The sequence below is a fragment of the Thunnus thynnus genome, chromosome 22 (genome assembly GCF_963924715.1).
Source record: "Thunnus thynnus chromosome 22, fThuThy2.1, whole genome shotgun sequence".
Classification (NCBI taxonomy): Eukaryota; Metazoa; Chordata; class Actinopteri; order Scombriformes; family Scombridae; genus Thunnus; species Thunnus thynnus.
Genome location: NC_089538.1, coordinates 3,970,876 through 3,997,537, shown reverse-complemented (window position 1 = coordinate 3,997,537; position 26,662 = coordinate 3,970,876). Strand labels below are relative to the sequence as shown.

Here is a 26,662-nt window from a genome sequence, read left to right as displayed (position 1 = left end):
GTATGTACAGTAGATCAGACAGGCATTCCTGTTTGCTTTTCTAGCACATGCACAGTTTGCTTGCTTGCTGTGCGTTTAGTCTGCGTGGTCACAAATTTTGGGCTGTGTGTTAAAGTGTCCATAGAGGGGGCCACGTGGACCCTCGCGGATATGAAATTTACGTTACACTGACCCTCACAGCCAGATGGAAGCGGAGAGCATGAATTGGCCTTTAGCATGACCAAAGTTCCATACTTAGGTCACATGATAACAATAAAACCTACTGTTGATTAAACCCGTGAGATGCAATTGAAAGCTCCAGCAAAAGCCAGTAAATGGACCGTGAGTTAAGATTATTGTGTGAAAACTATTCACTATTCAACAATTTTAGATTTACCTGCCAATGAAGAGTTCTACCATTACTTAGAGAAATCTCAGTCCTTAACCCATTCAACTCTTGAAATCCTTGAAATCCTGCTTCAAATCTTACCTCCTCCAACTCTCCTAATATGCTCTCCCTCTCTAAAAAAAATGATTTGCTTTGCACTTAAGTGTTGCTTCATGCACCCTTAGCCTTGTGGCACTTGTGTAAGGTGGAATTTGAAACAAAGTGTTGCGGTACTTATTCTGGAAGGCTTCTCCTTGATCAACTGTGGCTCATTTAAATGCTTTGGACAAAAGCATTTTCCAAATGAATAAATGTAAATTTTTAACTTGAAAAGGCATGAATGAGAAAGTGGCACACAGCATCAGACAACTTGAATGTTCAATTATTAGGCCTTGAGAGGACCTGCTGTCAGCTTTGCTACTAACACACAGCTTTGAAAAAACACATTTTTCAAATATAAACCTTGATCCCCAAACGACTTGAGACTTGATTTCAGACTTTCTTTGTTAAAATGTGAGACTTGACTCGATCAGTGGGATTTGTTGAAATAAAGAAAATGCAGAAAAACCCTGTACTGTAAGTCACAAATTTGAAGTCTCAAGACCAAGCTTGGACTTATAAACACAGATGATACTCAGCTGCATTATGGGAATTGTAAGAGTCAGTATTTTTAGAGCTTGAACCACACTAGGAACTAAAAGTCAGGATATTTCATTCTCTGCTGCTTTGATTTTGACCATTCTTTTTTTAAATCTGTCTCTTATGTGTAACCCAACTTAATGAAAGTGTGAAGCTAAATTGCTGGAATGCCCCTTTAAGTTTTTGTCAAGCTATTAACACAGATTTATGTGTTACTGGTCAGCATTCAGAAACCTGAAGGAAGGACTTAAGATTTGACTTAGAGTAGGTCTCCACCTTGCTGACAGCTCCTGTTTTCCCTTATTATGGAAAATCAATGCACAGATTTCTTTCATGATCCTTCATCAGGTGCTACTTAAACGCTCTTCTGCAGTAAAGTGAGCAAGCGTGAATATTTCTTTTGCTTTTATATGAACAAATTACTCAAGAAGTCGTAGAACCTAACGATATTTATCCTCTTAAGTGAAACTATAGCTGCCCCCCTTTCTCTATCTAGACACATACAGTACAGTAGATAGACCTTTACTGGCTTTGAACTGATTGTAGTGTCTAGATTGTGTGTGTGTGTGTGTGTGTGTGTGTGTGTGCATACTGTAGTGGTGCAGTCATACTTCACTGCACTTTGTGATTCTGCCTCAGACAGAACACACTGATGGAATTCACTTAACCTCCCTGCCCAGTCTTACCTCCTCAACCCCTCTACATTACTCTCTCTCTCTCTCACAAACACACACACACACACACACGCATTCTGTGCTGTAGTGTTTTCTGCATCCCATCCTGCCCTGCGATAATCCTCTCACCTTGGCTATGCTTTTATCTCCGTGTCTTTTTTCAGAAGCTTCATTACTTTTGCAGAGCTCCTGACGTTTTTGATCCTACCTTTCGCTCACGGGTTTAGTTTGACATGCAACAACGCCATTTAGCCTCTTCATGTTGCCGTCTGATTTTTTTATAGCTCCCAGGACGGATGCATCTTCGCCTATCAGGTGATGTCACTTTTGATTTTGCGCCAACAACTCTCTTATCTTATTACTTCACACAGCAGAAAGCTTGCTCTCGGCAAATTCGGGCATTATATTTCTACTCATCCAATGAGAAGGCAAGTGTGCTTTTAAATGCAATTACACAAATGAGATGACCACCTACATTCTGCGGCTGGTTAACATGCGGCAGCACATTTAGCCAAGGACGAGCAAACGTGGGCATATTTCAAGCCAAATGTGCTTTCTGTGAGCATTTCCCACAACAATGAGCAAGCAAGGTGATAAAACAGCACTGGCTCGCCCACTTTGGAATGCTTTCTGTGTAATTGGAGCCAAGATGGTGTCGGCGGGTGGTCAAATCAGAATGGAGGCAGCGGTGGAAAATCTCAGCACCACGGACAGCTCTACAGTAAGACCGAACGGGTCGTCATGAAGGGAGGAATAAAGCATCACTCAGTCTGGGAGAAGGAGTTGAGACATTTTCATTCTCATGTGGAAAAAGAGGAATTTCACATGTACTGTGCTTAAGAGATTCACAAACACTGGACAAAATTTGTCCACATGAAATGTAAAATAGAAGAGGAGCACAGTGTGCTCTGTATACATTTAGATTGCAAGGTGAATCTCATTGTCTTCTTGTTACCCTCACTTGAGTCTCGTCACGGAACTATAAGAGGAAAGACGAATCAAAGAAAAATTAAACATTTTTTTCAGTTTAGTGTCTTCACTGTTGTCAGTTCTGTCTGTTTGTTGCCTCAGTCTCATAACAGGTGGACGTACATAGGAGGAAGATCATAAAGCCTGTTCAAAGATGGTCTCTGGTGTCAGATGTGGATGTCCACCTTTATCTTCCTCTTCCCATCTATGCCTTACAGTCACTCCAAAGCCCAAAGCTTTGGGAATAACTAAGCAAGTGAATCTTGATTTTCTGAGTTTATTACACATGCTCAGGCAGTTAAACTTTGACACTTTCTACCAGTTGCCAGCTAGCCATCAATAAATTCTTCCACCAGGCTGTTTTATGATGAGAGAACATTACAAATGGCTTATGTTGGTAGAACTCAGTGCTGTGGGGTCCAACAATATTGAAGTTTCTCGACAATAGACATTTCTCATAATATAATATAATATAATAGATCGGGGACTATTTGGAGGTGAAAATATGGGCTACAGTCTCAGGGTCAGTAGAGGCTAAATGTACACAAGTTAAATGTATCTGCACGATCCAGATTGTGATGAAAGTTTCTCATAATGTGTCAAAATAATTTAGCAGCCTAACCCACATTACAGCTGTTAATGCCTGACATACAGTGATCAATTTCACCACTATAACACTGAGACACAAATATAAATAAAACCTGCTTATCGCTCAAAGACAGTCATGAGGCAGCAACAACATCTGGCATAAAGTCTTAAAGATAATTGGTCTACAGAATTATTAATCAAATTAGTTAGTTAACATGCTTTAAGCTTTAAACAGCTGTATAATGTTTATGATCCAGCTTGGCCCATACTAGGCAACTACAAGTCAGGATATCTTGCATGTTGTTATAGTACACAACCTCTCTTAAGAAGAAGGTCCGGTTTGATTGTCGGTAATGGTGCTAGAAGTATTCAGATTCTTTACTTAAGTAGAAGTACCAATACAGCAATGTAAAAATACTCCATTACAAGTAAAAGTCCTGCATGACAAATCCTACTACAGTAAAAGGACTTACGTATTATGAGGTTAGTAGTAGTTAAAGTATTGCAGTATTGTTCAAGTATTGTGGTTCGGTCCCTCTGACTGATATATTACAGTGTTTCCCCTAGAATTTTTTTCAGGCCTGGTGGTACACACCAAAAAAACCCTAAAGGGACAAGTTTCCCAGGCAATGACACAGAGGTCGACTCATGTCTCAGAACAGTGCCACACAGAGGCTCCCAAACGCAAATGATTATTGATTTCCAAATGAATGGATATTTGGCATTATTTTTGGCATTAAAGAACAGATTTTTTTGGTCCGGTGGGGCCTCTCGTTGGCCCAGTGGCCCACCAGGCCTGTACAATTATAGGAGAAACACTGTATTATTATATATGACATCATTAGATTATTAATAGTGAAGCATCAGTGTTAGAGCAGCATGTTACTGTTGTAGCTGCTGGAGGTGGAGCTAGTTTACACTACTTTATATACAGTTAGCTAGTTTAGTTCAGTGGTTCCCAACCTAGGGGTCGGGCTCCTCAAAGGGTCAGCAGATAAATCTGAGGGGTTGCGAGATGATTAATGGGAGAGGAAAGAAGAAAAAACAAAGTTATGACACACAAATCTGTTTTCAGTTTTTGGACTTTTTCTCTAATATTTGATTTTTGCTGAAATATTGGATCATTTGAACATTTATTGAAATGAAAGCAAGTGAGAAGTTTAGAGGGAAAAATCACTATTTGGTGGAGCTGTTAACAACTCATAGACATCTGAAATGTGACCTCGACTACACACTGCTTTTTGTAAGACGTCAAAAGCCAAAAAAAGGTTGGAAACCACTCGTTTCATCTTTAACAATGTGATTTATTTTAAAAGCTTGTTATATTATCCATTGTGTCAAATCTTCATCCAAAAAGTAACTAAAGCTGTCAAATAAATGTAGTGGAGTGGAAGTATAAAGTAGCATCAAATGGAAATACTCAAGTATAGTACAAGTACCTCAGAACTGTAATTAAGTACATTTAAGTAAAATGTACTTAGTTACTTCCACCACTGATTGTTGGTGGCTTTGACACCTCCAACAGTCAATAGCTGGCAGATCAGAAAATGCTTCTGTTAATCATGTTTGTACCTGTCAAATGTTTAGTTTTGACACTGGTGCCTTCTGATGACGGAAGAGCTTAAGAAGGTTTTGTGATATAAAGGAGCGAGGAGAAATAAGATGCCCTCAGTCTAAGTCATGATGCAGCCAAAGTGCTCTCTTGGAATCCAAAACATCAAGGTGGTTGATAAAAAATAAAAAAAATCCCTTGTAACTAAACGTTAGACGTTTTTTAAAATAAAAATCAATGCCACTATTGCATGGGGAGAATGAAAGTCTTGCGTCAGAGCCTTATATGTCAAAATAAAGTAAATGATATAAGACCTTCCTTTTGCTTCCCACACAAGAGCTTCTTGACATGTGCATAAGCCTGGCCTCACCAGTCTCACTCCGCTACAATGACTTTCTTTTGCACCATTTTTCCCACACATATATGAAAAGCCTTTTCTCTGCTGTAAGGCTCCTGCCACCACCAGCGCTCCTGCTAGCTTTGGGTCAAATCCTTCCAGCACCGTTTTAATGGTGTCTCCTCTTCCTTCATGCTCAGTAGAGATATTAATAGTAGGGGTTAGTGGATTGCACACTCAGAACCGCACAATCTTCTGGCACTGAAGGCAAGCGGCTGCAATAAAGATTACCCCATGAGTTAGGGTTGCTTTATAGGCTTGTAAACATATTTATTGCATTTCGGCATTTGGACGTTTAAGAGCCATCTCAGTTGCATTTTATTTATTAAGAGGTGGGTGTCCTTCACGGTGATGCATGTTGGCTTTTATAGCCTCAGATGGTTTTACTCCAATTATAGATACCTGCTGAGGACCGAGTATCCATGCAAACTTCGGCAGTTCAGTATTGTGTGTTTTTGATAAATATGATCCATTATAACAGATATCAGGGTGGTATCTGGTTCAAAACATGCTGTACAACATCTGAGCCCAGCAGCGCCACTGCATTGTATACAAACTGTGTGTTTGTGTGTGGGTCTGTGGGGGTGACAGCTGATTAGGAGATGTAAAGGCACTGCAGTGTGCTCGCTCGGCCCCCTGGGAAACCGCTTGCTTCTCTGTGTTATCAGCCCACTTACTGAAACCACTGTGTGCCTCGATCCCTCTCACACTCTCTGTGTGTGTCTCTCTTTGTGCAGGATGCAAATTGAAATGCATCCAGTGTGAGGAGAGATTCGGACTGTTTCCTTTTGGAATGTTAATTCTGCTCGTGTCGTCTGCCACCACTGTAGATTGCGATGAACTAAAATATCCAGAGCCCTGTTTCCATTCCTTAGAAGTGAAGAATTTTTTTTCGAAGACCACTCTTAAATTTCTACATGTATTTTCCAAAGCAGTATGTAAGAGGTTCTGAAAACTTAACAGTAACTTTGCATATTCAGCTGTTGGCAAACCATGTTATATATTTAAAATACACACATCAAAAAGCAAGTGTTGTAAACAATCCAAAATTTTCTACTTGTACTACATAAAATAAAGCAGTGACGCTTCCTAGTTTCATGAATATGCATATCATCTATTGTGAAGGTCATTCTTGCAAACAACATAAGCACTATAATCAAAAAGATAAGAGAAGATACAGAGCCTGAAAACATCCCATCAGGAAAGTCACACTATACACACTATATATTTGGTCAGAAGAGGGAGAGGACAATGACGACATGAGCTGGCAGATCATTTGTGCAAATCAACTGTTGAACTAATTTGTGTGTTAGTTAGTTTAGCTTTATTCTTTTAACTTAAACATTATCATCCATTTTACATCAAATGTCACTTTTCTTGTCTTAATATTTGGAGGTTTTCATTTAAAGGAATAGTTCAACACAAAGGTAACAAAGATAAAAAGATGTATATCAATCTTATGTGTGTGCGTTAAGTGCAGAGCTAGAGTCAGGATGTGGTTAGCCTAGCTTAGCATAAAGACTGGAAGCAGGATAAGACAGCTAAGCTAAGCTTTCTCTTAAGTCAAAAATACATCTATGAACATGTGTGAAGCCAACTTCTCTATCATGATTGTGTAACCTGTACATGAACAAAAATGAAAAACAGATAGTTTGTGACATGTGTTTCAACTATATTTTTGACAGTTTATCAGTCGGCTCAGTTGGCTTTTGTGTAGTGCTCCTACTAGAGTATGTATAGTCACTGCCTCTGTAGTCACTGCTGCTTTGTAGTCATTGCACCAGGCTGTTGTTCACAAAGAATTCCAGTATGTAACCCCTGCTAAAAACAAAACTCAGCATTACTACAGTTCTGTTTGTGTATGTATTAGACAAACAAAACCGAAAGTGTTAATTAGTGAGTTTTAATGGCAGGCATATGCTTAAACTTTGGACAGAGTGGGGCTCGTCGTCTCCCCCTGCTTCTAGTCCTTATGCTAAGCCAGGCTAACCACATCCTAATTCCAGCTCCGTACTTAAGAACAGTGCCATTGTAGCTCAGTAACATTTTACATTGTCTTGTAAAAACCTTGTGCCTCCCAATTTTGGCATTTTACATTTAAAGAACACAAAATTAAACAAGGCTGTTTTGGAGCTCTGTAAACTTTTTTAGAAATTTAAGAGTTTTCTACCCAACATAGTTATGGTTAAGATCTTAACAACTGTTAAGATACTACCACCGCTGAATCTACCCACACCCATAACTTATCGACAGTCAAACTAACAGCAATCAGTATGGCTGATTAGTCTTTGGGTCTTGTCAGAGTCGGTTACTGTGACAAATTGGTTTGTCTTCAGGTTGCCTGACGTTGGCAGGGCACCCCCTCCCATGAGACTTCACCTTTGACACTCAGGCACGTGTGGGCGTCTGACAGTCCTGTCAGGCTCCTCTTTCAGGGGTCAAAGATCAAAGCGCTGAGATTGAAAAAGAAAGGGGGAAAGGGGGACAAAGAGAGGAAAAAATGTACAAGACCCACAGATATGTCAGTTTCCTGCATCTGATATTAACTGCCACTCAATCTTCCAAACTGAACTGTATATACAGGAAAGATATCCTGCTGATCCTCCCATTGCTGAATTTCTTCAGCATGGCTCAGTATCCAACTAATGAGAGAAGGGTCTCTGGATTTAAGTTATACATACTGCATAACCCCTATTGTAAGATCCCCCATGGCAGTCAGAGAGTGTGCTCCCAGCATAAAGCTATGGTTTGCAAGTGAGGGGTGCAAGCCTGTTGGTCTTTGAAGTCAAGAATCTGTGAGGGATATCAGGTGATGAATGAGGATTTTAATCAGTTTGTTTTAATTCAACTCTGTTATTATGTAAGGAAAACAATCTATCAGAAGAGTTATGTTTAATTCTATTCAAAAAGACTACATCTTGCATTTATTTAAATGTATCTTTGCAAGTAATTGTATTTCTGTTTTAATTTCTCATATTTCTGCCCCTCAAAAATGTAATTTACTAGGGCTAAAACTAAAGTGTTCATTACTGATTCATCTGTCATTACTAATATGATGCAAACATTGTTATGACTACAAAATAACAGTGTTATAATTACCATCACAATTTCCCAGAGTCAAAGATGACCTAAAATTACTTGTTTTGTTCGACCAACAGTCCAAAACCCAAACACATACAATTTACAATGATATAAAACAGAAAAAAAACACCAAAACCTCACATTTCACAAGCAGGCCCCAGTAATTTTTTTGCATTTTTTTCTTGATAAAGAACTTCAATAATTAATCAATCATCAAAATTGTTGTCGACTAATCTTCCTGGTTTTCAATTATTTAATTGTTTCAGCACTTGAATACAATGCAGTACTTAAGTGATATCAATACACAGTAGATGGGCCAAAAAATTTACTGTGTATACACTATACCTCCAGCATATATTAGAAAAATTAAAACTTTGACCTAATTATGGTACAATAAAAGTTGAGGGATCACCAACAGTGTTAAAAATTCATTCTAAGGGGACATGAATGTGTGTACCAAATTTCATGACAATCCATCCAATGGTCATTTAGTCATTTTGCCAAAAACAAAAAAATGTCAACACAATGGTGGCGCTAGAGGAAAAGTCAGGGGATTACCTTAGTTGGTAGTAGAATTCATCATGACCACCATTGTCATCCCTAGAGCAATGCAGCTAACATGGCTAAAAACACAATTCATTCAATTCAGTCCAACGCAGATCTGTGACAATCACACTGAAACATGCATTTCTACATATTTATCCTAATACTACCTTTTCAGCAGAACCCTCAGTCCATTTTTGATGATTAACCTGCCAAATCATTAAGGCTACAATGAAGGAAAAAAAAGAAAATCAATACAACTCTGTTGAGTCATCATTTTATAAAGTACAGAGTAGTTTAAAACTGTGTCTCCAAACTTTGTATTAAATCACAATTTGCATGAAGAGATTCACTTGTATTTGTTAAATAGTCACTGTTTTGTGGCACTAACTGAACTCTGCAGCAAAAGCACATAGGTCCTTCAGGGTTTAAATCAAATAAAAACCCATGATCGCTACATAATATTCATGGGTCCCCCAACCAAACACAAATAAGCAATGTTCCCAAGGCATATTCCACATATCCCTTCAAACAGAAACCAGCATTTGCAAAGTGGTGGAACAGGCAAATCTACAGTCATCAGCAGAAAACATCAGTACAATAAAAAATATAATGATTGGCTGTTGGCATAAACTGGTTAGATTTTTGGATTACATGGAAGAAACAAACTGGAAAAAGACATAAAACTAATTTATTCCCGGTGCAGATCACCGATGCCAACCCTGCAATGCTGTACTCAATTTTAGATTAGTCACATTTTTATTGTATCCAGAAGGTGTGTTTCTGAAACACAATGCAGTGCTTACAATTGTAATTCAAACCATTTCAGCCAATTATATCTCTATACCACAAACTGAGATGTACTGTGCTGCTTCATGCTATCATCCTCAGCCTTACAGGACAATGCCTACTTTTTGACAGTTTGGCCCATGAGTCATGTCAGTCATAATAAGACAAGACACCAAACCATCTCCATTTTTGGTTGAACAGCCACACTAGTGGGTCTCTGGGGCTTTACTTACGCACAGCAGTGCTTCGAGCTAAATACTAATGATGTTTGTTGGTGATGTCAATTTATTAGTTAAGAGGAGTGCTACTCAGCCTTTGTCAAGTCTGAGAAGATAACCACTATGATGTCATAGTGATGTCATCACGGCCATCTCAATTTAGGCTTGAAGATTGCAAATATCTAATGGTAAGCATGACTTACAAACTGGGGACCTGGGGTGTTAAAGATAAGATCTTGTTTTCATGGACAAAAACATGCGTTTGTTTGCATTATGGGAGATGTAGGATTAAGTATTTTTGGAGACTGATGCACACTAGAGACTGAAAACCAGCATATGTCTGCCTTTACTGGATCGATTTTGACCAACAGATGTGCAATACTAATTTGAGTACTGCTTATCAAGGGTCACTGCCTGACTAACAAATAAGGCAGAAAACAATGTGAGGCAGCATGCATCTTTTTATTTAAAAATTTGAAATTTAATTTAAGTCTTCTGCAATATGAATGCAACCATCAGAAAAAAGGGTCACATTTCATCAAACAAAATGTGCCTAGCACAGATATACATGTGAGTGGTAGCAGCTTGAGGGTGATTTTTTTTTTTAATCAAAGCACGAACCCAATATTAAAACTCTACGTGAGTACACATAACATTCCAACCTTTAGTTAGTATTGTGCCAAAAAACTTGGATTACTCCTTTAAGGTGAAAAACAGCAAATAAGTGAGACCCTTATCTTTCTCTACAGTGATCTAATTGCTGCATTTCTGGGTAATACCTTTAATATAAGAGCATTTTGTCTCTCTTTAATCACCTAAATGAGATCAGTAATTGGCTTTTTAAAGTGAGAGTGATGAGTGTTTTCCAAAAGCCTGAGGAAAGAAAGAGAGAAACATCTTTAAGATTTACAGTAAAAGCAATTAAACTGGAGAGTATTCTTTTGTCTTTGTACCTCCTCTGTTGTGCCTTTACGCCTCTGGAGAAACAAACAAAGTAGATAGTGGGTGACGGGATCATTTGCAGAATGGATTGATTGAAACAGCAGAGGCTCTGCCACTCTGGCTGTGAACAACGTTGTCTGTTTAAGGATTTGCAGCCAAGTTCAGTCAGACGATTTTCTCCTTTTTATCTTCACACAAAAACACAGGATCTAAGTCAAACCTCACAGATTCAAATGCACACAAACACACAAATGTTTCATGTGAAGTCTTGGAGAGTGTAGCGTTCAGGGTGCATGTCCCCAAGGGTGCTGATGGGGATGTCATCTAGATAAATTTCCCCATTTACTGCCCCTCCTCCTGCTATTCAGCTGGGACATGGGTACACACGGGGGGGCACAGCGTGGGTGTTACAGAGAAGAAGTGGATGAATAGGGGTGGAGGGTGGTTTATGGTGCCTCTATTGAGCAGAACCCAGCCAGTGGAAGTGGTTGAGTCAGAGCTTAAGCACATTAGAACAGGAAGACTGAGGAGAAGGCTGTAAGAAGTGTTTAATCTCAGTCAGGAGGGAGAGAGTTAGGAAGAAAAGGAAGAAGGGAGAAAGATGAGTGGAATTGCTAAGTGGACTTAGCGCTACCATCAACGCTTCTGTGCATTGCTCACATTTCAGCGAGTGTGTTAACATGCACTTGATGGTCAGATTTCTGTAGGGGTAAGCTGATTTGTTAATTGTTTCCCTTAATCAGGGTAAGGGATTAAGGATCACGTGACTAGATTTATGCAGGAGAAACTTGATTTCTTGACCATTTATCCACTTAACTGGATTTCTGACAGGGCTTTTACAATTGTGAAAAGTAAAAGAAAAGTACTAGGATGGGAGTGCAGAGGATTAGGAAAGGAAAGATTACATTACTTGTAGCAGTCAATAATTAAATCCAGTCAGACTAAAAGTGAAACTAAAATTCAAAAGTCTGAAAATGTCCTGTTCCACTTCTTTGTAAAACAAACGTGCACAGTAAGGACAAAAATGCTGCATCATCATACAGTATTACAGCACATCGCTAATATGCAGAAAACATGACAGCCTTAGTTCAGAAATATAGTGAGAAATCTGATTGACCAGCTGCATATGAACATAGGTTTTGAGAACTTCATAGGTCCAAAATGCTGGCCTGGATCCAAACAGAACCAGAGGAAAACCTGACCAGATCCAACGTGCATAAATTAAATCTCAAAAAGGAGGCCCAATCTGAAAGGGTTGCAAGGACAGTCATAATAGTTCCACAGATAATTAGACCCAATCCAAAATATTGTCAACCTAACACACCCTAAAAAATTGAGAATACCAATGCTATCAACTCATAATTTTCCCTGCACTCTACAGCTCACGCTCTGTAAAGTATTAGAAAAACACATTTTTCTTCATTCCGTTCCACTCTGGTCATAGGTATATAGATACAAAGACTAGAGAAAAGGCTCCAGAATTAGGTCCAGGGCTTGGACTTAGTTACATGGAACCCCGTGTTCCTTCATTATCCTTATCAATGTCTCTTATGTGCATTTAAACCAGTGTCTCAAATGAAATGTCTCAAATAAATGTCAAATAAATCTTTGTAGCTTGGTGATATCACAGTTTTTATTTTTTATCAGTTTGTAGTCTGCAGGTGTCCTTTGCTTCTCACAGAGTTGAGGGATGCTTATCAGAGCTAAAGGCAGCTATTGCAGAAGCTTTGACTCACCCTTTAATGTCAGCTATCTACAAAACTTTACTATCTTTCTAACTCTCTTTGTATGTTTACTTGGGGGACTTGTGTAGCTGTTTGGTGTTTATTGGTTCTACTATCCACACTGCCTGTTGTTTAGCTGCTGGTATATCGTGTAACTTGCTATAGTGTATTGGGCACACCGGTAAAGCACTTTGAATGGTTCAAATATGGAGATTACAAAAAGTAGGCCAAGCCTAACAGTGTAGGAAATGAAATGCAAACAACTCTACAACCTGATAGTGATCTTTATAATATGTAGATTTCTCTCTTTCAGGATCTTGGACATGTGCATGAGTATTGAATTCTCTTCAAGGACTTTAGTCTGTACTGATTTCAGTTTTTATTTTGGTTAATTATGCCCACTGGGAGAGCCATAAAGTTTTGTTGATGGGATCTTGGGAGTCTGGTTATTTCTCCTGGTAATTAGAGTGCTTTATATATAGTCATACAGTATATTTCCTTTTTATGAGTGTTATTAGCAAAATCATTTCTGCACCTTTTTTAAAGAAAAAGTTGATGATCTGCAAGCAATCTGCTTGCAGATCATCAACTATAAGCATCTGAAACTTGTCTTTTGTGACATTGATCTCTAATGGGAAACAGATTAACAGGAAAAAGTTTCAGCGCTGCACTACAAATGACTACTTCTGTGGGTGTTGAGCTTGAAATATATGACAGCAGGAAACTGAGGACATTAGGAGGGCCAGAACTGTGACTGAATGTCTCTCACCAAGTGCTAGCACAGCCTGTGTTGATAGAAGTTGGCTGATGGTAGTACATAGAAGGAAACCTGGAGGCCTTGGCAACCTCCATATGTCTTTTTATCATTCTTTTATTCAGAAGGATCCAAACAAATTGTAATGAAATGAACAGGCTGAAGCCAGAGACTCGTCATAAAGCCTTGGAAAGAAGAGATCAGTGACAATGACCTCTTAGGAATGATTTCTGATGGTGATATACTACAGTATTTCAGTCCATTGATTGACACTTTTAGCTTTCTGTGGAGTAGAATTCGTAATATTATGTCATTTTATCTGTACAAACTGGAAAACCAGATGCAAGAAGCACTGTCAGGGGACTTCCATAAGCAGCTTCTCGAGTGGCAGTGGTGCTGAGTTCCTGATAACTGTGCTCCAGTGGTTTTGTACACTTCAAGAGACTATTCTCCACTGTGAAGTGCCCTTACCAAGCATGAATCACTGTATCCTGGCTAAATGCCTGCTCGACTACTTGCAGTGTAGTAGGCACTTCTAGATGCAATTTGCCAATTGCTGCTGAGGCATCATTGACTAAGAAATGTAGCCCATATCTTTCCACCCTCTTCTACCAGGTATTGTGTTTCTAATGCAAATTAGTTAATTTACTCACATACAATATGACAGTTTGCAGCATAAGCAAATCTGTTGCAGAATGGACCCTTCATGTAACAGAGTGTGTGACCGTCAGCTCTGATCTGTACCACATCTACAAGTGTCTACTCCTACTCCTTACAGTACAGGACAATACAGTGCATTATCTTCCAAGTCCTCTCCGCCGAATTACAAATGACAGTTCCTTAGAGGCCCTCTGGCACCGCAAATGGCACTTTGATAAAGTAGTGCCAAGTGCAGCAGCAGCAGGACTCAAAATCCAAAGTGTATGCTTGTTGAGGAAGTGAGTGATGGGAGAGGACAAGGAAAGGGGAATGCTGATGAGAAATCAGTGGGCTCTGATGTTCACATTAGTGAACAGATGGAGTGAGCTTTTCCATTCTGAGTTAAAGCATCAGTTGTACAAATTCCCCCAAAAACTCACTAATCCCTAGTCGCATCATTACCGAAAGAATGAGATCACGAATATAAGTGACATAAATGAATTTCCTTCACAGGGCTGGGCTCTGCGTTAGAGACAGGGTGAGCAGCTCAGACACTGAGGAGGAGCTCGGAGTAGAATTGCTGCTTCAATGCGTCAAAAGGAGCCAGTTTCAGTCATTCAAACATCTGATCCGGATGCCCTCGGAAAGCCTCACTTTACAGGTTTTTTCGCACATGTCCAACTGGAAGGAGACCCCAGAGCAAATCCCAGCCAATGCTTTAGAGATTAGAAATCCCATCTGGCCTAGGAATGTCTTGGAATCCCCCAGGAGAAGCTGGAGGATGCAGCAAGGGTGAAGTATGTCTGGGTCACCTTGCTTAGCCTGCTGCCATCACAAGTCAGATAAAATGGAAAATGGATGGATGTTTTTTCTTTGAGATTACTGCCTCCACCCCAGTACAAGGTAAGGGGAATGGAGTTCATTCATGATCAAATGAAATCTGTCTAATGTGAGATGTGTGAGCACTTTTCCCTCTTTGGTATATCGACTGCCATGAGTCTGTCAACCACAACACCTCTCTGTAGACTCTTCGACTTGTTTGCCCTTTCATGAGACGTGACCAGTACGGTTGACATCTCCAGCACTGTCATTCCAAGTTCACCAGTCGTATTTTTGCTTTCCCTTGCGACACAGGTTCTCACCTCACTCTGTATAGCTGTCACTTTTTGGAGGCATTCACAACTGAGGAGCATTCACACTAAAGGACTGAGTGTTAAAATCTGTTCATCTGACTCCCTGTGCCCACTACAGGGACAACCCCATCACTACAGGGCCATTAATGTCTTGAAACAATGATGCTGGTATCATAAATAGCAGGGTGGATTCCCTCACTAGCATTTTTGATCAAAAGGACAAAGTTGGTTCTAATTCTCCAGCACCCAGTTTTTGTTGGCAACATGTGGTAAATCTCTGGAAGGCATACTACAGTCTATTCTGCAGTCAATAAAGCTGGGCTTTGACACAATCAGGCCATAGCAGATGGCCATAAAGCCTTTGTCCAGGGTACACCTGAGACTCCGTGAGCTTTATCATCCATAACCATTGCACTGCTGTAAAAAGAAGGGAAATACACAGATAGATTGCACTGAAGAGTGTGAAAAAACAGCTGCAGTCAAGCACAATGGTCATTTTTAAAGGACAACGTGAGCCAGAAAGATGACCTGTCCATGTGTGAAGCAGATGGGAGCATCCCTCTTTCTTTCTTTAGCACCGTACATCATAGATTCATTGTCTCAGCATCACAGAGCTGTGCCATAAAACAGTATTCCTCACTGCTTGCTGTATTAAAGCGTAAAATGTGATAACACTTGTTGAAGGCACAGTCCATCAGGTGGTATTTATGATGCCTTGCTTTTAACCACTGTAAATCAGCTTTAACGTTAATGGCGACCCTCTCTCAGCAGTATTTTTTAACACTAGTCACGGCAATTACTTTTGCCACGATAAATCAAAAGCTCCCATCTCCTGCTAATTCCCTGCTCTTTCAAAAAGAAAGATGGGGAAAGCTTAGATCGTTTTGATCGGTCATGACCTGAGCTTTAACCCACTCCGGACAAAATTTGGCACAATTTCTTTTGGGATGCAACTAATAACCCTGGTGAGTGATACCCTGGCAAGGAAGCAAATTTTCCTCATGCTTCATCACTCTTGTCAGCAGAGCGGTGGCGTTGTAATGCACTGCAGATTTCCTCCGCCTTGTGTCTCTGTGGCAGTGCAGCACATTGCACGGATGATTGAGAGCTCTGACACATTCTCCACAGGCAGATACGGCTCAATCTTCTGTCTTGTCGGGGGATGCTGGCTTCTTTCCCAACTTCCACCCCAATCGCTAGTTGGGCATCCTGGGATATCTGTATATCAGCCAATCACCGATGAGCCTCATCAAACATGACCGTCTGGGCTTGATTCAGACTGACAGAATCTGTCTGCCTCAGCGCTCGACTCCCTGCAGAAATCAGACCTTCAGCACGTCAAGACACATCTAACTACTGTATCTGTCCTCTCACCTGTCTTTAACATGCCAACCCAGCTCTCTGCTCTACTATTATGTTCATTTGAACCAATTTCTGAGTATTAGTTTACCTCTTGACAACACATACTTCTTGACATGCATGAGTGGTGAGAAGAGACATGACTTCAAATCAGTCTTCCTTGAAGCATACAATTTCGTCCGTCACCTCTCAATCATAGCACATCACCAGCTAACAGGTTGAAGATCTTTGTATGGGTAGATTTATCAGAAATTCATCAGATACCTGCCTCCTCATATCCATTCTCATTCTATATTTTGCTGTTCTGTCTCATCGCACATTCGCTTGACGTTCTCGATTTTTCTCCTCCGAGATGTCAGGCGCTGGGAGCAACCTTGACATATTAGGACATTAAATCTGAATCAGCACCTGTCGCCGCCCTAAAGTGCTTCCACATTTCTCTGTTTTCTCAAGCGCATCAAGGAAAATACAATTTCACCCGCAGTGTCTGTCTCTGTCACACCCACTCTCACAGACACTTAATGTCCACATTTCTCTCCTCTTTCCTGTCTCCTCTTATTCGACTCGTCCCTCATACTTCAGAATTCTGGTGGTTTATAACCTTCCACTATTATTATTTCAGTTCTATAGCCTCTATATACTGAGGCAACTTGTTTAAGTCTTTGTGAACTCAATGTCTTGATTATGATGTGTTGAAGGTAAGGGTATTCTTTCTGTGATGCTGTAAAAAAGAAGGGTAATATCAATGGGAGGGGTTTTTCTGCCCCAATGCCCTACTTTCCTGCAAATATATAGTTATGCTGATTGAGAAACACTGAGTTGATAATATATTATATTTTAGTCACTTTTTTGTCCAATCCTTATTGCCTCTCCTCCTCCCCATGCTCTGCCATCTCCCTTCTCATCTGCTCCCCACTCTGTCTCAAAGTAATTATTCCTCATTAATCTACAATAGCTCCCTAAAAGTCTATTAATCCAAAGGTCTGGATGGCAGACAGTACAAAATGAGCTCTCCTATTAACTCAACATCATTACTCTCGCCATATAAGGCGCTGGGGCTGCTGACTTTCCACAGCAACCCCCCCATCCCGTGAATTAGCCTTATTAGTGGTGGAGCATCTTTCTATTGCCCCCTGACTCCTCCCTCCTGCTTTGAAACCTTTGTCAGTTGCTTTTTTTTTTATGTTTCTCACGTGAGTAACCACAAAATCCTTTCTCTAACGACGACTGATTTCCACATTACATTTCCACGTACACAAGTTTGGTCACTTCTGTGCCCACAAGGGTTAGGAGTTAAGTCTTTACCCACAAGGATAAACAAATCAAGAAGAAAACAAGCATAAACTTACAATTTTCACATCGCCACATGGAACCACCCATGTGTTTCTAATAGTTTCTGTCATTTGACCGACACCATCGGTCTTTAACACAACAAGGTGAATATAAAGAATCAGTCTCCTTGGTAACAGACTCTTGGTAATGAAAGTAATGAGGACAGAAAGATAGGGCACAAGGTGTGAATAGTCAGTGTCCAGATGTTGATATGTGTTTCTGGGCAGAAGGCCCACCCAAACCCTAGCCACTCATTACACTCTACTAATGAAGGACTATGAATATGTATCTATAATAGAGAGAAGGCTTTGGAGAGCTCTGTGTTGAGATTACTGATGGTTTGTTCCAAGCAGTTTCATGTACAGCAATACAGTAGATGTGTAAATTCTCCTCCGGAAATAATTTGATGATTTATATTATCCAACAACTACAGTCTTAAGTATATTTTAACTAAGTAATGGAACAGTCTATTATAGTTATTACAATAATTGGCCATCATTCTTTTATCAGTAGAAACACATTCTGTATTTTGTGTGCAATGTAAAACCTTTTCAACATCAACCATGTCTTTAGGGTTAGTTTTCATATTATTTTGCTGCCTCCCAGGCAGCCACTGCTTTTACTTCAGATAGAGTTAAAGCTGCACTAGTCAATGTTTTTGATATTAACAATGGTTCAAATGACTATGAGTAATGTGAAAGGGGTTATTTGTAGTGACAAATCCACATAGAGTTATCACCTGACTCTGTAGTTCCCCTCAGCCCCACTGACTGTTTTAGGTTCTTTTAGCTCATTGTTTTGGATTTATGGCCCCAAGTTCAGCTCTTATCAACCTGATTTTCATTAGCAGGCAGTTGTTTTCAGCATATAAAGCCCTGATGACTGAACTCTACCTGCCTAGCATTCAGCAGCAGAGACAAAATTTGTAACTAGCTGGTGAAGAAAGGCGGACATCTAGCAGCTAGCGGCAACTTCCCTCAATAGTTGGTGGAGACCAAACCAGAGCTAAAAGTAGAATGAATATTGGGCTTACATTCATTGGGTATCCAAAAACACGACTCCAAGTGTTAGCTCCATGTCTGATTGATGTGTCATTAGGCAGTTTTCTGCTAAGATGTCCGTAGTAACAACTTTAAAGCTAATGTCTGGCATTTTCTTTTCAGTTTGTTGTGGAGTTCCTCTGCCACCAAGTGCCCAAAAATAAATAAATGCAGATTTAAGATTCAGTTATCAAGAAGAAAAAAATGTATTAATGTCACACACACTTAAACCAAGAAGACAAGCAGTGGAAGAAAACATGGACATCAAAAGAATAATTTTAATTTGGAAATATCTGTCATTAAAAAAGTTGGTTTTATCTCCCATGTTTCAGATGCTAGGGTTTCCCCACAAGCAATTTCAAGTCTCTGTAAGTTGATTTTCATATATTTACTGGTATGAACTGAAACCAATGGCTGCACAGGAGGTAGTGTATTAACCTAAAAACTTATGATATGTTTTGAAAATGATCAGCAGTAAAACTACATTTAAAATACTCATTAGGAATAAATGCCACTGATCTCTGTAGTTTTTTCACTGACACCCTGATGATCCAGCCTCCCAGAGGACCTCTGTACAGCGGGCCAAACAGGTCTTTACTCCATCCACAAGTGAGGTTTTGAGATAAGCACTGAGCTCTGGTTGCTAACACAGCCATCAGTTCTAGATCTGTCCATGTCCTCCAAGTGATCCTGGGTTAAACACCGCACACAGGCCGGAGAGGAAGATGAAAACACTTGCCAGCTCACCGCAGAGAAATAGCTCACCCCTGCTATGCCACTCCATTTTCTCCAGCTGTATCAGAGCACTCTGGGAGAGCAGATTGCTGAATGGCTTGGCAGGGCTTCGGATGTGTATGTGTCTCATTGTGTGTGTCTGTCGGTGGTTGATATCCCACTGCGTGAAGGAGTAAATCCTCTCATCCTTAACCAGGCCGACGTGCTAGCTCATCATTCTCTTTCATCAAGACCTCTCCTTCCAGGCTCCCTCCTGTTGAACCCTCAACCTTCAGCTAAATGCTGCAGCATCTCCTTTCCTGTGTGCTTTGGATTGCTTTTGAAATTAGCCCCAGAAAGCAGTCAAAAGCTGAACACTAGAAATAGTGAAGGCAAATACAGTACGTGTTGCATCTGCATTCTTTAACCTCTATTTACTTCTCAGTTTAATTCTGTTTCTTAATCCACGGTAATCAGTATTTGCTGCCTTAATCTCCCTTGCTTGCATTATTTGGTTCAGCAGAATGTTTCCTGGATTAGTCTTTCTGCTATGTATTCCTGACAGGAATTTGAGACATTAATTATCCATAAGCGGTCACCTCACGTCAGCCTTGTCAAGCTGAAACCTTTGCTATTTTTCAGAACCTGTCACAAACAATCACCTTCACTCTGCTTGGTGGGTGAGACAGAGCTGGACTGCAGAAACAATCCAGCAGCTAGCTATTGATCTCAGACACACAGACCTGTTCTTAAAGCTGGCAGATTTGGTGATTGGCCAGCACTTCATTGCCAGCCCTAGGCTGTTTTTATATTGTCGTGGCAATGACAGGTTGTTCAGCCACTTCTGATTTGTCACCGGGTTCAGACCGCGGACCACAAAGTGGCAATATGGTGAACAGAGTGCTGATATAATGCCTTTAGGGCAGTTTCAGAGAATAAGCAGGTCACCCTTTCCTGGGCTTTTTGCAGATTTAATCTCCTTCTGTCAACACAAAGGTTTTTCATGGAGCTGCTGTTGTTTCAATATGCAGGATAAGAAGAGTTTGGGGAAATAGAAACGAGAAAAGTTGTAAAATGTAATGCACTATCGGCATTGTGCATGTGCAGCAGGCGTTTTTAGAATAAGGCCCTATTCTACAAATTATTACTCTAATGTCTTTCTCTATTGAAGCTTGTGCAATTCATGACATCATTGTGAAAGGAAAATGACTACAAAATATTCTTATTTTCAAAGTTTCCTGACTAACTTCCACTTTTTCTGTCTGCCTGCTTTCAGGTCTACTGACTATGGTACCACCTACACCAAACTTAACCTGATGCCAGGGACAACCATTGTGGTGACCAGCTTCTACATCTGCCCGACGAACAAGAAAAAGGTAGGAGGATGTATCTGGTATTGAGCTGTAATATTGTGTTACCATTAAGCTTGCTGAAATGCTCTGCGGATTTTCCTCTCTAAAACCAATTTGTGAGGAAACTAAAAAGCTTTACTGTAGAGTGTTCTTGAAAGTGTGAGGTGGAGGACAGAGTTTACACAGACAGACTGTGTAGGAATTAAAAGACATTGAGTTAAATATGTGTTATTTGAGAATATGATCCACTGGAACTAAAAACAAACTGCCAGTTAAAATAAGGTAGGACACTCCAGTATGGAGGCAAAAATTAATTACCATCAGCAAGCTTGCATTATCTAAAAAAAACCCAGATCTATCACAAGGTACACAATATTGTTTTAATATCCTGTGCTGAAGTTTTTAAAATGGTTTCTTTCTACAATATTTGTGCATAACAGCTGCAGTATGGTTAGGAAGAGGCCGGATAGGCAAATTATGGTAGAGATATTTTTAAGTTTAGGGAAGGCAAGTTTATTTGTATAGCACATTTCAACAACAAGGCAATTCAAAGTGCTTTACATAGAGCATTAAAGGCATCAAGATAGAACATACAAAACAAGTATAAAGACATTTAAATACAGTTAAAATGGTTAAATTTGGAAATAAAATAAGCTAAAAATGTTTAAAATTAGACAACCCTGATTATAAGACGACCTCCCCCCGCACACACTCTTTTCCAACACCTGTTTTTGGAAGAAGAATTTTTGAAGATACAACACATTTTCACACTTGTCCTGTTGTTATGAAAGTTTGCCTCAATCCAAGGAGATGAGAGTCTTCCTGTCCTAAAAATGAAATAATGCCATTACAAGTAAGTCCCACAATGGAACTGGTCAAATGATTTTTCTGGCATTTAGCACAAAGACACTAGAAGATGCTTGCTCCTCATTTTACTTGCTATGAATTTTTAAAACACCTTAGAAGCCTTTTGAAGCTTAAACTGGGCAAACAAATTCCTCTCAGGGCTAGCTGACTCTAAAAGGCACACTGTATACCCCAACATTAAGAGTACAAACTACCCATAATGCAACACTCTCTATAGGGGCTGGTATTACACCGGTACTCCCTCCATTCCAAAACAATATCAGATCTTGTAAACACATGAATGTCCTGCCTCCGAATATAAGACAACCTACACTTTTTTCAAACGTAAAATCTAGGAAAATATACCCTTGTATATTCTAGCCAATACCATAATTTGAAAGATGTTATAATCACATAAAGATTCTGCATCCCGAGGCTTTAATTAGTAGATAATCTTATTTGAAAATGCTCAAAAGGATTCCTTTCTGTGATTTTATTTCTCACTTTTCCCAGTCCCTTGATATTTTTGCACCTTTTTGGTATTCTGTATCCAACACCCTCTGGCCATACGCACCACTCCTACTCACGTTACAGTAATTCAGTCCACAGGCAGCTTCTGAACTCCGGTGAATTTCAAAAAGCAGGCAGCAGATAAACTGGAGTGAGAGCCAAGAGGTACAGTAGGTGACTTAAGCTGAGATACGTCTGGACTGCCAACTGTGGCGGCCTGTCTAATTGGCAGGCGTTATCGTTGGGGTCCAGGGTTCTTCCAATCGATGAAGAGATAGAGGGAGATTAGATGGAGTCACTTTTCTCACTTTCTGCTCCAGTATCCTCTCCAAATGTCTGGGTGGGATCTGCCATCTCATCTTCTTCACTCACACACACAGAATAGTAGAGGGCCAGACAGCATGAGAGCATTTAATTGCCTGGGAATGGTCATCTTAATTTCCCTTAGGGACAAAAAAGAGAGGCAGATAGAGAGAGGGAGAAGAGGAAAGAATGACTGGCAGTTAAAGTGTGTGTTGTGACAGTTAGATGTCTGGTAATATGAGCTTGGGATCAAGCTGCTGCTTAAACACACCTCCAGGCCTGGCAGGAGGGGAGCGATGGAAGCTCGGGTTCAGTGCTGCTTGCTGGGATCGGTGTGTGTGTGTAGGTGCCTGCGTTTGTTGTGGTGTGTGTGTGTTATGGGTGCATCCGCTGTGTGTGAAAGGCAGTGGATGTGGGCAATGTGTGTGTGTGTAGGTTTATGTGGACTGGATCATCACACACTCTGATCCCTCTAACTAAATATCAGTATGCAGCCAAGTATTTATGTATTCTTTTCTGTGTCCAACTATGAGCGATCACGTTGGTAAGGTGCCCCGCTCACACGTACAAACACACACATACTCTGTGATCAATACTGCTAATCACATCAGAAAACAGCAGACGAGTGGGTCTGTAAGCTCTGCGAGGGGATTACACACAGTGTGAAAGGATCACACAGAAAAGGTGCAAGGGGCCTCGAGTAATCAATAGGACTTGAGGCAATTAGATAGAGAGGTGAGTCTTCAGACAGAGACAATGTCACCCTCTCTCTCTCTGATGTTTCATTGAGAGTTCCATTAGAGATCAGCTGAAGACCTTTGCAGTAGAGAGCTCCCAAGGACCCTTGACACACTTCAACACCAATAGAGTCGTAAATAAACTTTGAGACCCGAGGCTCAGTGCACTCTCCCTCAGCAATTTTCTTGAACAGTTGTCTCCTGAGGGCTGTCAGCTGGGCAAGTGTTTGTGCACAAGTCCATTTTCTTGTGGTCGAGTGCTCAGTGTGTGATTTAGCTGAAGGTTCGAGTATATGCCCGAAGTGATTATAGATCTAAAAGCTTGTTTTCTAATGGTGTTTATCCGTCGGGTCATCAACAACCATCATGGAGATAGAGGCAGAAGGTCACCTCTGAGAAAATTGCTCAGATGTTGTCCTGATAGTTAGTCAACCACAACAAGTCCCGACAAATCCTCCAAATTAAATGACAAAATATGGTCCATGCACTTGAGAATTTCAAAACCAGATCCTGCAAACTGCCAGCACTTATGGTTAATTTATTAATGTCAGGAACACCTGATGAATGGCTCCTGACTGAAACGTAGCTGTTGAGTGAATTGAGCGTAGGTGCTGACAGTGTGCAGGAGATGATTTATTTTGTTCAGAACCTGAACCTACTTTATCTCAGGGCTTTTCATAGTCTGAGACTGTGGGCCTCCTGTCAGACAAAGCTGAGGTGAGCCCCCCCCCTCCCCCCAGTTTACTTGATTAGTTTCGCTCAATTCCTGGATGCCTATGAGATCATGATTATGTTATTTGATCCCATAGACACTTAACAGTTGAGCCAAGATAGCCTGATATCTGAAGGCATTTACTTGTGTCTGACTATGGGAAAATGGGAAAAACAATAAAATGCCCCAAAATTACTGTATCTCTGAACTATCTCTTTAACCAATTCACGCACATTTAGGCTATTCTATATCATCTCCTTTTAGTAACTAATGTAATAACTAATGTAATATTTTTTCACTTCCATTCACTGAGCCTCCCCTGAAACTGTTTAGAGCCCTCCTGAGGAGGCCTGCCTCCCACTCTGAAAACCTCTGCTTTATCTCCTACGCACCTGTCTGTTCACAGGTGTGCTGAGACCACTTTATTTGCACCACTACTGTGAGAACAGTCTCACAGTAGTGGTGTTCAGGGCACCAAAGAGGGAAACTTGAGCTCCTCTCAATGGTGACAGAAAATACCATCATCAGCAGTGATATACAGTATGCTATTACCTGGTTAAAAGCTTACTGAAAGACATTGAAAGGCAACATTATCATGATGCAATAACTGTGTATGCATCCAGGTGGTTGCTGAGCTATTAACCTTAGAAACAGTGTTTGTATGGACCTGGTTTTGTACTGTACTGAATAGATTTGTTTAAAGTACATAAGGTTAGTCATATATCTGACCTTACTTACCAATGAACTGAAGACAGCCAGAAGCAGCACCATAACATCACAGCATTATGACTGGTAGGTGAGGCAATCTGTTAGAGGTATTTGTAGTGATGTACGTTTGAATGATGCTGCAGTAATCTAGCTTGGAGAAAAATCAACCACATAGTCAGTGACCACGAATCTTAATCTTAAAAAATTACTCAATATTTTCTTATAGAAATAGATGGATGCTTTCTGGTGTAATTTGGCATTATTGTAGTAATACCTTGACTTTTGCCTCTTCGTAGCAATGTATCTGGAAGCATCTAATAAAGGATGCGTATAAAACAAGTAGAACAATACCGTATGTTTGAGTAGAATCATCAAACAAATTAAAACATCCCAGTGGACACCAGTGTATTCTGAAGTTGTAGATGTTTTGCAGTCCATTAACAGCTTATCCAAGTCTTCTCCCCGTTGAGATGACATGCCTCATGATAAAAGAGCACACTTTTAGATACATGCACTCTGAAATTCTTTTTTGCAATTACTGAACATGGCTTTACTGCAACACCACTTATCTGTGACTTACAACACCGCCATAACATCACCACCTCAGTAATTCTCCAAGCAGCAGGGCATCACCTGGAGGAGTGCCGTCAAGCTCCGAGGGCATCAAAGGCAAACCACCCTCTGAGCTGGTGCCCTCAATTATGTCCTCGGTCACTAGGCAGCATGTCATCTCCTCTGGGATTAGTCCCTGACGCAAGAACTGAGGAAAACATTCTGATGAAATATAAGGTGTTTTTTTTTATATACAGTATATGACGATTTCCCCATATGACAATGAGCAACAGGATTGTTTATTGTAACTCAGCACTTTTTTCCTTTATTGAGACATGAAAAGTCTGGAAGGACACAGAGCATGGAAAAAACTAGAAATCAACAAAGGTTGAGGGGTATTGTAAAGTAAAAAATTGAAATATCACAATATTCACTTAATTAGTGAGCACAGTACTGACAGCACCAAAAAATATTGCCGTAGGCAGAGAGATAAATCTAGCACAGGTGATAGAATCTGTCTCGAGGGTTGGAGAGTTAAAACATTTCTTTATACATAGAGCAGAGGGTCAGGAGTAGAGATAAGGACTTAACGAACTGGCTTAAGGCAGACTGGCTGTTTCAGTGCCCTTATGAAAATGCTTCAAATCTTTATCGACCTTTGAAGTTTTGGGAAAATAGTTAAGTTACAAGATCAGCAAGGGGGTTTTAGAATAGGAATAGGATGAAGAATGACTAATGAAGCCTGCTTTATTGAAATTTTCTCATACACTCTCACAGTCCCAGAGGTTGAGGTTTGAACAGCTTCATTAAGTCCATCACTGAGCAAAAAGAAGAACAATACTTCATAGAGAAATGGTCCAAGACGAGACTTACAAAGACCTTTCACCTTTTACATGGGTTTGTTCCTTTTTTGTGAAGTGTGAGTGCTGGTTTCTTTGGGCGTGTTCGAACCTACAGTTGTTGGTTCGGAGTCATTTGTTAGTTTTGTTGAAAACTCTGAATCAGACCCCATTGGTTTCAAAAACATACCAAGAAACATTTTATCCACTTTGAATTCTGGTTTAAACACAAATCTAGAGCAAGACCCATTCTGATACAGCTTTAGTTATTTTATAAACCAAATACATTTACTGTCTGAAATGTAACCGAACTGATGCATAAGTGCTACAAAGCAACAACTCCTTGGACTGTGGCAAAACCATATAGTTTTGAAAATGTCTTTAGTCGCCTACTGAGATGGAAAAGAAGAAAGGCAGAAAAGAACAAAGCCCAAAAGAACAAAGTGAGAAGAAGAAGACAGTGAGATGAGTAAACACAGACATGAGTAAAAAGGTTTCAAAAAAAGAACAATGGGGAAAAAGAGTAATAGACTGAATGATACTGCAGATTTACTGTCAGCACTTCAGTGATTGGCAGTTCATAAGAGTTTCAAAGGGAGAGGCGAGATATTCAGATGTGGTCACGTTATGTTCAGATGACATCCCTGTG

General features: G+C 40.2%; 1 protein-coding gene across 11 annotated transcripts in view; it reads left to right on the top strand.

The window, feature by feature from the left end:
* sorcs2 (sortilin-related VPS10 domain containing receptor 2) overlaps nt 1-26,662 on the top strand; it is a 347,047-nt gene that overhangs the window by 127,357 nt on the left and 193,028 nt on the right. For all 11 annotated transcript variants that reach the window (XM_067580336.1, XM_067580332.1, XM_067580339.1 and 8 more), the window contains one exon: nt 20,731-20,830. In XM_067580336.1, the coding sequence (XP_067436437.1) occupies nt 20,731-20,830 (100 nt within the window). The remainder of the gene's footprint in view (nt 1-20,730; nt 20,831-26,662) is intronic.